Here is a 12,226-nt window from a genome sequence, read left to right as displayed (position 1 = left end):
TAATGCATTTAATTCCATGTATGTAAAGAAGAACCAATGTCACTGGCATGGTGCTTTTGTGACACCCTGTACAGACCAGGGCTATGGCTCAATCACACCCACCTGCTCACCATATGATTGTGATCTGACCAACAGACACCACAGCAGTTGTGCGTGCTAAAGATGACTCCGTGTGGCCGGGTTCATATGAGGTGACATTGGAGATCAAAGACCAGCAGGGAAAGGCATGCCCGGACCCACAGAAGATCCAGGTGGACGTATGCACCTGTGAGGATGGAAAGACATGTGGACCCCGCGGTGCTCGAAAAAGCAAAGGGTCAGAGTTAGGAGCAGCAGCTATTGGGTTGCTCTTCCTGGGCATGCTGATGCTACTTCGTGAGTATGAGGTTTCATTTCATCCTGAAGACCCACATAATCGAAAGACCAAACTAACAGTTGCAAAGAGGGGAAATAGTTAGGTCAAGGGAACATGCAATTATAGATCATACCCACATTTCCCTTTGCATCAAAATTGCAACTGAAATTTGGGCAAAAAATAGCAACACCAAAAATTCAATGTACATTGCAATTTGGGCAGCACGGTGGCACAGTGCTTAGCGCTGTTGCCTCACAGCAAGAAGGTCCCGGGTTCGAACCCCGGGGTCTCCAACCTTAGGGGTCATCCCAGGTCATCCTCTGTGTGGAGTTTGCATGTTCTCCACGTGTCTGTGGTGGGTTTTCTCCGGGTGCTCTGGTTTCTCCCACCATCAAAAAGACATGCATATAGGGTTGATACTCCTGTCTGTGCCCCTGACCAAGGCATGGCGAGACCAACTGGAGTTGGTCCCCAGGCGCTGCACAGCGGCTGCCCACTGCTGCTAGCTACACAGCTAGGATGGGTTAAATACAGAGAGGAGTTTCCCCACGGGGATCAATAAAGTATCTTGAAATCAAATCAAGAAAAAAAATAATTTGTAAAGCTGAAACTGAATGATCGTCTTCAAAACATACATTTGAATTTCAATCATTGTGAAATATGAATTCAGATCATGCAACTAAGGTTCAGCTGTTGAATTCCTGACTGACTGAGGCATCCTTGTTTTGTCCACAGTTGCTCTTTTGCTGTTGCTCTTCTGCCAGTGTGGGCAGCCTGGGGGTCTGCCAGGGGGGTTTGCTGAAATGCCCTTTGATACCAAGTCGCACCTTATATACTATCACACAGAGGGCCAGGGCGAGAACACGGTAGGCCCACAACACTTTTTTGAATTGTTTACTGTGTTCACTTCATTTTTAGTTCTGGTGTGGAAAAACAAAAATCCTTCAAGACACTATAAATAATGTGTTTTGTTCTTATGGACAAAGTACCCGGAGATGACTTTATGTAAAGGAGCTTTTATTCATATCTCTCGGCTGTACATGTCCACCTGACTGTCAAGGCATTGGAGAGCGCAGTTCTGGGTTTTGGCGCTTTTGCACCTAATATTTATATCCTTTCTGGGCGGGGTTACATCCGGTCAACAACATGTAAACAATAAGTAGTTCCGTATCCACAGTGAATGATAGAACATTTATCAATACACCACATTCCTCCCCAGAAACTTTAAACCTCTCATATTTTCATCTGAACAACAACAAAAAAAATAAAACCCGTTTTCCACCCACAGCAGTGACATTCTTTTTCCTATTACAGTCAACACTCAATGAACAGTTGTTTACAATCAATTTTTCTCCTAAGCAGATTATAAAGTTAACCTATCAGGTGCTCGTCTGTTTCGCTGTGGTCTGGTGCATGGTGCTTCCGTAGCGGCAGATGCTTCATCTCTTTCCAGTTCACCACTGGGTACCACCTCTGTTTCTGGAGCCCTGACAAACACATGTTCTGCAATGTCAAATTCTGGGTCTCCTGTGTTGTCTGTGGTCTTATCTGTGATCAACTGGTCAATGTGTTTCTTGAGGGTTTGCCCCTCTACCTTGACTAAGTAAGTCACTGGCCCTAGAGCTCGCTCTATCACCCCTGGTTTCCATTTCTCCCCATCCCCTCCCCGAAAATCCCTAACCTTCACCTTCTGATTGGGCTGGAGGGTTTTAGGACTGCCTGTAACCTTTGTGTGTTTCTCTTGCATCTGTGCTGAGAATTTTGGCTTTGTCTGCGACAACCTGGTTCGAACCTGTCTTTTCAGAAAGAGCTCAGCTGGGGTTTTCCCTGTGGTTGTTGATGGAGTGTTCCTATAACTAAACAAAAAACTATCAATGCACCGTTGCACTGGATACCCATATTCCTTCTGCTTCTCTAAAGACTGTTTAAAAGTCTGGACCAACCTTTCTGCCTGTCCATTGGAAGCTGGATTGTAAGGAGCGGACTTGATGTGTTTGACACCATTTTGTTCTAAGAAGGTTTCAAACTCCCTTGACACTAGCTGTGGGCCATTATCTGAAACGACCACTTGGGGGAGCCCCACGCTGCAAAGAGGCCCCTCATTGCATCTACTAGGGCTGTAGCTGTAGTCCTGGTCATAAGCTTGACCTCTGGCCAGCGCGAGTATGCATCACTGACCAAAAGAAACTGCCGTTTCCCTTTTTCTGCAAAATCGATGTGGATTCGTTCCCATGGCTGCTCTGGCCATTTCCATGGGTGTACGGGTGCTTTGGTGGGCAGGTGTCTGTTTGCTTGGCGTAAAATACAATTGTTTACCATATTTTTATTTCCTGATCTAAGCGTGGCCACCAAAAATGGCTTCTGGCTACTGCTTTTGTCTTCACAATGCCCAAATGCTCTGCATGCAACTCTTTCAAGAGTGTAGGTCTCAGTGTCATGGGTATGATTACCCGTAAACCCCATAACACACAGTCGGCTTCCACTGTGAGCTCGTCACATCTGTTCCAGTATGGCTTTAATTCTTCATCTGCTACATGTTTAGGCCATCCTGTCTGTATAAAATGCCTAACTTTTGTGAGCACCCTGTCTTTATCTGTTTGGATTTTAATATCTTTGGCTGAGACTGGCATTGCTTCTAGCCAAGACACTCTGTACTCTGGGTTACTCGTTGGTGCTTCTCCCTGTACTGGGAGCCTGGACAGACCATCTGCATTTGCATGCTGTAAGGAGGGTTTGTAGACTATGTCATACTGATAGGCAGAGAGGAGTAATGCCCATCTCTGCAGGCGTGCAGCGGCTAATGCTGGCACCCCTGTTGTTGGCCTTAGAATCTTTACTAAAGGCTTATGATCCGTCACTAATATGAATTTCCTTCCATATACTAAGTAGTACCTAAATTTTTGTATCCCAAAAATGATGCCTAGTGCTTCTTTCTCAATTTGAGAGTAGTTGATCTCAGTCTTGCTAAGCGTGCGTGAGGCATATGCGATTGGACGTTCACTACCATCTGCCACATTCTATGTGCTATCACTGCTCCTAACCCATAGGCACTTGCATCACACGCTAGTAATAGTGGTAGCTGGGGGTCAAAGTGAGTCAGCACTGTGTCTGATGTTAACTGGCTCTTGGCCTTCTCAAAGGCTTACTGGCACTTAGTAGACCATACCCATAGCTTGTCTTTCTGTAACAACTCAGTCATAGGCTTTATGATAGTGGATAAGTTGTCCATAAACTTCCCATAATATGTCAGTAGGGCTAAGAATGCTCTCAGTTCTGTGACATTCTTCGGGGTGGGAGCATTTGCTATGGCTGTTACCTTCTTTTCTATGGGGTGTAACCCTTCCTTGTCTATTTTGTGCCCTAAATATGTAACACTTGGCTGGCAGAAGGCGCACTTGTCTTTGTTCACCCTTACACCTCTGTCTTGTAACCGCTCCAGCACTCGTTCTACATTTTCCCAGTGTTCGGCTTTTGTTGTCCCTGTGATGAGTATATCATCTAAATAGCACACCACCCTTGGCAGCCCCTGTAATACCTGATCCATGATGCATTGGAATATTACTGGGGAGCTTGCTACTCCATATGGCAACCTGTTTAGACGATACAGCCCCTTAGGCGTGTTTATAGTTAGGTACTGCTTGGATTCATCATCCAGCTCTACTTGCTGATATGCTTGTGTGAGGTCTAACTTGGTGAAATACCTGCCACCTGCTAGTTTAGCAAACAGGTCTTGTGTCTTTGGAAGAGGATATTTGTCTACCTCTAGCCATGGGTTTATTGTCACTTTATAATCCCCGCATATTCTGACTTCTCCATTTGTTTTGGGGATACATACTATGGGAGTAGCCCATTCACTATATTCTACCGGGGTCCATACTCCTTTTTCTTGCAGTCTGTCTAGCTGCTGTTCTACTGCTGTAGTCAGTGCATAAGGCACTGATTTTGCTTTGCAAAACTTGGGCGTGGCGTCGCTAACCACCTGTAACCTTGCTTTTACTCCTGAAATGACCCCCCTGTCTCTCTCAAACACCTGGAAGTATTTCTGATACATCTCAGTCAGTGGGTCTACTACCACCGGTACATGGTTCACTCTAGACCAGTCTAACTTTAAGAACTGAATCCAGTTTCTACCCATCAGTGTTGGCCCATGTCCCTTACACACTAACAAAGATAGCTGTTCTGTTTGCTCCCCACACTGTACTTTCACTTGGAATTTACCCAACAATGGAATCGGCTCTGAAGAATAAGTTTTTAAACTTACATCACATGGCATTAGTTGACACTTGCTAAACCTCTATCTGTACAGTTTCTCATTTATGATACTCATGGCTGCGCCTGTATCTACCTCCATTTTGATCTTTACACCATTACATCTCACCATGACCATAAATGGTCTGACATATTCATTATCATTTTTAGGCCTACTGGTAACGGAAAACAACCCGAAGTCTTTTTCAGTCCCTGTTACCTCGATGATGGTCAGCTTGTGGGTTTTGTTGGAGGCCCTGTAGTCCTCATAATCAGTCTCTTCCACCGATGCACTTTGCTGCTCGTGGGGAGACTCCTCCCTGGTGATGTAGCGAGTCTGCCTCTCTGCAGGAGTGGCCCTCCTGCTCGTCCTAGGTCCCCGTCTGGAGCTGCCGCCGACTACGATGATGCAGTGGACCTGCACGCCCTCTCCAGATGGCCCTTCCAGTTGCAGGCTCTGCATTGGAACTCTTTGTACCTGCATGTCGCTGCTTGATGTCCCTCTCCGAGGCACCGGTAGCACGCCGTGTCCCTGGCGCCCTTTTTCATGTCGTGTGCCGCGTTTCCGCGCGCACTGGCGCTCCCTTTGTAGCTGCTGGCTCTCACAATGTCTGTTCTCAGCGGAGCTTGCTGGAACGCTCTAAGACTCGTGGATGTGCACTCAAAATTGTTCACCGTGTCCATCACCTTAGCCCAGTTTAGCTCTTGTCCATAAGCAGAACTCAACAGCTTAGTTCTCAGCTCTTTACTACTGATACCATATACTAGCTGATCTCTCAGTTGTTCTTCTAGCGTCGCGCCAAATGCGCAAGAGGCTGCTAACCATTTTAGCGCGGCAACATACTCAACTAGAGACTCACCACTTTGCTGCTTGCGGGCACGGAAGCTATAACGTTCGCTCAGGACATTCTTCTTTGGCACATAAAAGTCCCTCAATGCTTTAAAAATATCAGCTAATGGCGTTTCCGATGGCTTCTTTGGCGCTACCAAGTCAGTCAGTAAAGTGAAAATCTTTGCACCCACCACGGATAGGAACACAGCCCGTTGCTTCCCCTCCTCAATCCCGTTGGCTTCGATAAACTGTGCAAAACGATCCTCGTACGTGCTGAAGCTTTCGTTAGCCTCGTTGAAGCACAAACCCGACTCACTGCTAAACACAGCCATTTCGTGACTGACGTTGCTAGTTGCTCCGGTTAGCTCTCTCTTCTCTCACACCGTTTCCTCCGTCTCAGAAGAAAAAGTTTTCGTGGAAAAAAAACGAATCCCCCTCGTCGGCAGTGTTTTGTTCTTATGGACAAAGTACCCAGAGATGACTTTATGTAAAGGAGCTTTTATTCATATCTCTCGGTTGTACATGTCCACCTGACTGTCAAGGCATTGGAGAGCGCAGTTCTGGGTTTTGGCACTTTTGCACCTAATATTTATATCCTTTCTGGGCGGGGTTACATCCGGTCAACAACATGTAAACAATAAGTAGTTCCGTATCCACAGTGAATGATAGAACATTTATCAATACACCACATAATGCTGTTGCATTTAAGGTAACTGCTGCTCTTTATGCTTGTGTAACCTGTTCTGACTTTGTGACTCCCATCTTGTTACAGGAGGTGCCGCTACTGAACATGCCAACACAGGTCGATGGGGAGTTACGAAAAATGGACATGTTGGGTGCCAAGGCTGCACCAGGGGCTCATGTTTTACCTGGAGAGTTTCAACATTCTTCTTCGATAATTGGTGGGACCCTCTACCAAGAGGACCACATGGGCGGCTACAGGGATGGAACATGGAGGACAGGGCAGGATTGGGGCAGCGGTTTCTACTCGGAGTTTGAGAGCAGAGAGACTGGAGGAATGAATAATGGCATTGCCTTGCCAGACCGCTTCTTGGAACAGTACTATGTCCAGGTGAGGAAAGATTAACTGCTTCACCTCAAGGCACTTGTCATTTTCATTTTTGTACTCAAGCCATTTTTTAAACTATGACATTATACTAGAGCCTCTTACAGTGGATAAGAATGATCATGTTGTGATGTCCTCATATCTCCACCCAGCTTTTAAATATGGGGAACACAGTGTAAACCAAACCATTTGACACAGTTCAGCCGACTAAACAGAATGCTCTTTTAATTGAATACTAATGATTGTCTTTTTTAAAACATATAAATTACAGTGTAAATGTCACAGAAAATTTAAAACAAAAGAGAAGGTTTGTGCTCAAATGAATTACTTTCAATTTAGCTGTGAACTTGGCAACATAACATTTGTATGGCTTTCTGTTGTTTCCTGCTGCAGAAGTTGCACTCTGGAGAAGAGAGCCAAGCGGTGAAGGACAGTCTGTTGGTGTATGAATATGAGGGTCAAGACTCTCCTGTTGGATCAGTAGGTTGCTGCAGCCTCCTGGAATCTGACAATGACCTACAATTTCTCAACGACCTGGGGCCAAAGTTCAAGACCCTTGCTGAGGTGTGCAGTGGCAAGGAGATTCAAACTGAAATCAAACAAGACAACATTGCTCCTCTTCCTAAGCCCACCATCTCCTTTGAAACAGCTACAAATACTGTGAGCACAGCGAGAAGCATGGTGCATGTGCAACAAGAGCCTCCACCCCAACCCCTCCTACCCCAATCCAAGCCCCCTCCTCTGTCCCAGGCCACAATCCAGCAAAAAGAGCCATATGTAGTGAGACAATTGTCAGACCATTCTCACACAGATGGAAAACAGATGGCAAACCAGGGCCAAACACTCCTGCTACAGCAACAGCCTGTATACTACACCACCACACCTGTGCTACAGCCCATGCACTACATAGTTCAACCACAGCTTCAGAACACTATGGTGCTTGCTGAGAGGCCGGCAGCTGCAAACCTGCAAGGGATGATAGTGGTCAATGGTACAACATCTGGGCCTCCCCAGGGCATGTTGGTGCAGGAACAGAGGGTGATGTCCAGTGGACCAGTCCACGGCCAGGGTATGGTGCTTCTAGAGAAGGGTAATATTGGTAGTCAGGGAGTACTTGTGGATGGTGCTGGTGTCGGCCTGATCCACGCGGGCAACCATGGCTCTCAGGCTATGGTGGTGGTGGAGGAGGGCCAAATCCCAATGGTCAATGGTACAACATCTGGGCCTCCCCAGGGCATGTTGGTGCAGGAACAGAGGGTGATGTCCAGTAGACCAGTCCACGGCCAGGGTATGATGCTTCTAGAGAAGGGTAATATTGGTAGTCAGGGAGTACTTGTGGATGGTGCTGGTGTCGGCCTGATCCACGCGGGCAACCATGGCTCTCAGGCTATGGTGGTGGTGGAGGAGGGCCAAATCCCAATGGGCTCCATGAGTATGCTCCGGGGTAGCCAGGTGGTGCAGGGGGGAACTCTTCAGCAAGGGGGGTTCACAGGTTCTCAGAGTATGCTGGTGGTAGAGGGGCAGCAAGTCAGTGGAGGGCAGATATTGCATGAGGCAGGAGCGGCATCCCAGGCTTTGTCCAAAGGAGTGGTCTCTCTCACATTAAGTAAAGAAACCACTGGCTCTCGGAGCAGCGCAGCAGGATGGAATATGTCTAATACAACAGTGGACACAGACCAACGCCCTAACAGGGCACTGATGCAGAAGAAAAGAATGATGACCACTGAGAATGCTCAAGAATAAGATGCTGACTTTTTATTTGAGAAAAGTAAGTGCCTTTAAGAATGTTAAAAGCAGGGAGGACACATAGTTCAGTTGTATCTGTATTCTATAAAGTTTTTGAAAGCTGTCAAATTTCATTCTGATCAAAGTTCTGGCAAGGAAATCTGTCAGTTATTGTTTTAATGCACTATACAGCTGTACATCCAAATCTCTTGCTTGAGGGCACGTCATTATGCATTGACTCAGAATGAAGTCTCGTGTGCCTGCATGTAGACACTAACAAATATAAGAATTGTTGAGCAGTCTTGAGCAGAGCTCAGCATGTGTTGCACGTTTAGTTCCTGTTGAATAGCCAAGTATTACATGTGGGTTTTAATCTTGCACGCTGATAGCTTCCATTGTTTCTTTTATCATTTTATTGTGTACACATAACCAGTTATCGTCATTTTGTAAACAAATATATCAAAATTCACTACCGTGCTTCTCTGGAGAGGAACATAGTAGCTGTTATGCTATGTTTTGGTATGCCGCTGTTACTTCATCTCCACAGAAAAATCAAAATAACCACAAACCATAACCATGTTACTTGGTGATGCTTTCTGTGTTTGTTGTTTTACTGCAGATCTAGCCAAGCAGGTTGAGTGAGTGTTTCTCAGGAGTGGCCATGATTTTCTCTTCTAGTCCATCATATATCAGCCTGTGTGCAAACCATGAGAGTAGCATGCCACTACTACTGATTCTAATTTTGTTTAGTGTTGACAGCAATTAACACAACAGATTGTATAGCTTGTGCATGAAATGAGGATTTTTTTTTGGTTTGTTTGTTTTTTTGATATAGGAATACTCTGCTCTAGTGATGTGAACTAATGAATTTCCAAATTTTCTAAAACAGTTTAGAGTAGAAGGGAAATGAGAAGTGATGTCAGTATTGGGCAGGGAAACAGGGGTGGCATAGGGTGGCAGCTGCCAACCCTCCAAAAGGTCCTGCCACCGTTGCGATGGACACCATATAACAAAAGCGATGTATAGCGTTGCTGAGTTGAACATTATGTTTTAGCTATTTTTATAATTGCAAACTACCTCCAAATTGGAGGATGCCAAAAATGTCATGGCCTAGCTGCCCTTCATCTTTACATGGCATTTGCAGCATATGCATTGAATTTTACGCAGCTAAATGAATGAGTTATGAATATGAAATTGAAAGTACTCTTATAAAGCTTATGAAGTTGTCATTACTGTTTATTAGCTTGGTAGGCTCGGTAGTCCGAGAGAGTTTGTTTGTAAATGTTAAAGTTAGCTAGCTAGGAGTGCCCTTTGCCCACGTCTGCTCACACTAACTGGTCATTTAGCTGTAAAGGCTAGTAGGAGCTATAGGATGCAGAATGGTACATATGTGGTTTGCATTTTCATCGTGACATTTTGCTGATGCAGGGCATGTTAGAGGGTTTTTAGATGAATGTTGTTCACCTGAACTACCACACGTTTATTACGTCTACACAGCCTCCCACTGTAATTCAACAATAGTGTAAAATTTCAAATCTTACTCCAGCAGCCTTGTCTTAACCCCCTTCCCCATAACCCACACATTACATCAATAAAAGACCTATGAAGCTCCTACATGGCCTCCACTCACGTCATGGGCCAACACTTTGACAAAACTAAGTAGATTTGCTAAATGAGTCATAGTCAGAGATAGTAAGAAGATATAGATACTCTGTCAATAAGTTTGATCCACTTTTTACTGTAAATTAGCCTTATGAATTCATATGAGAGAAAAAAAGCTTGCAATCAAATGTTGGGTATATTCAGATCACAGTGAACAATGGTAAAATATCATGTCATCTTAGAACATGCTGTGTCTCAACTCCACCAGTGTGGGTTTGCTTTTATTGCTTTTGACTGTCGTTGCCATAGTATCCTGTACATTTTGAGTTTGGTATTCAGTGCTGTGATTACAGCCCAAATACTATAATAAATAGTAAGATTTATTTCCGTTGTCAACCGTGTAAATCATTTAGAGAAAACTAAACAGACAAAACAGATACAAAGATAAAACAGATAAATGACAGAGACGATTAGATCATGTTTTTAATGGAGCCTGACTTCAGAGGCCACACAAGCACTCACACCGTGGACTCATACAAACACCATTGTTCAGCTGTGCTGCTATGTCCTGTACTGCTACTCAGTCTATATTTACAGTCTATAGTCTATATTTACAGTCTGTAGTTACAGTATATAGTCTATATTTACAGTCTATATCAGTCTAGTCTATATTTACAGTCTATATTTACATCTCAACATATAATACATATTACTGCACTCAAAAACTGGTGACAGCTTCTGTCGTTAGAGCGTATGAAAGAGTTTTTCTTTTCTTTTTTTCTGTTAATTTCGTTGTAATGCAGGTGCAATATGCAAGGTGTGCTTTAGTTCACCAGTGAATTTGTTTTTTCGTTCCTTGTATTGTGTGTTTCTATAGCCTGTCATGTGGGCTTACAAAAGATGCAGTCATGTTGTATGTTACGACTGTGGGGCACCCGTCACACACAGGGACCATGTATCTGGACAACCATTGCAGGAACACTGGTTATACATTATATTCTGCATCATATATTGTACATCATGTATTCTGCATTATATTCTACAAGGCACTGGGAGACCTTCTGACAAAGTGTTGGGTTTGTTTTACATGTAGCTTTTTTTTAATGTGACTACTTCAATAAAAGTCTGTGTACTTCTTTGGGATCAATACCTTGAAGCCCTTGCATTCTTGCCTGTCATAATGTCAGTCGTATAGTATTATTATTATTGTTATTATATATGATGACATGTTTGTCAACAGAGACTCTGACAGAAGTAGCAGGACCATGACAGGGCATGCTTCCAGGGAAATGAACCTTGGGAAAGTACAGTAGTACAGTAGTACAGTAGACTCTGCTAGTATGGACATGTCCTGAGTGCTCACTAGTCTTCTTCTTCTTTCAGCTTATTCCCCGTTTCCCAGGGGGTCGCCACAGTGGATTTGATAGTTTGATAGTCGTTGTCAACCCGGGCCTTGACTGATCCGGAATGGTCTTGTCAAATGATTTGGCAAAATGTTACCTCGGATTAGTCTTAATTATTATTAATATGAATTATTATCGTAATTAGTTGGATTAGTGAGTGTTCACCAGTACAACTCAGCAACTGCTTAGCAAAGCTAGTTCTGACAGCAGCATCATTTAGTACTCCCTTATTTCACATATTTTACTGCAGCCATGTATCTCACACGTGCACACTACTTTGAAAAAAGAAATCAGATCAGCTCCTGCAGGTTTTTGCAGGTCGTCCCTGAACTCACATAGAAAAGGTAATTTTACATGTGTCTAAGTGTGTTCTCTGCAGTTATGTAGTCTTTATCGGAAGGTACACCGATCCTCTGCATTGGACCATGACACTGCTTATCATATTAATTATTGTTATATTTCTGTACTTTTCCTTGTTGCCCTAAGGAGTTGTGGGTATGGTAAAGAAGAGGGTGGGGAATTAGGCAAATGTCTGCAAAAGTGCAGAACAGTGCAGAAGAGGAAAATTCAGAGAAGGTGGACTCAGAGCAGATGGGGAGGAGTAACATGTGACTTGAAGTACTGTAAAAGGAGGCAAGAATGCCGTTGAGGTAGCTTCTCCTCGTGGTGAGGGCTTGCCAGAGTGTCTTGCAGGTGATTCTGGTGAAATCTGCTCAGAGACACAGAATCACACCTTGGTGATTTCTCCACTGAGCCGAGACAAACTTTACCTGCAAGCAAAGGAAACTGCTGTGAGCCGTGTCAGTTGGCAGTCCGCTCCGAGCGCCTGGCAGCAGCAGGACCATGGATTCCTCTGCAGCTAAGCTCCTGCTCCTGGCTATCATGGTAAGTTCACACACGTGCGAGCGTGTGAGTGTGTGAGTGTGTGTGTGTGTATGTGTAGGGGGGGGTAAGCAAAAAAAAAGTGAAAAGTAATTATGGAATTATTTTAAAAA

At 44.4% G+C, this 12,226-nt stretch overlaps 1 protein-coding gene across 1 annotated transcript in view; it reads left to right on the top strand.

Moving 5' to 3' along the window:
• Positions 1-8,244, top strand: part of LOC130109766 (desmoglein-2.1-like) — a 46,484-nt gene extending 38,240 nt beyond the window's left edge. Inside the window, exons 13-16 of the mRNA XM_056276748.1 lie at positions 136-375; positions 1,091-1,221; positions 6,208-6,507; positions 6,895-8,244. Coding sequence (XP_056132723.1) covers positions 136-375; positions 1,091-1,221; positions 6,208-6,507; positions 6,895-8,244 — 2,021 coding nt within the window. The remainder of the gene's footprint in view (positions 1-135; positions 376-1,090; positions 1,222-6,207; positions 6,508-6,894) is intronic.
• The last annotated feature ends 3,982 nt before the right edge of the window (positions 8,245-12,226 follow it).

This window comes from Lampris incognitus, chromosome 3 (genome assembly GCF_029633865.1).
Source record: "Lampris incognitus isolate fLamInc1 chromosome 3, fLamInc1.hap2, whole genome shotgun sequence".
NCBI classification, from domain to species: Eukaryota; Metazoa; Chordata; class Actinopteri; order Lampriformes; family Lampridae; genus Lampris; species Lampris incognitus.
This window is presented reverse-complemented; position numbering and strand designations above follow the sequence as displayed.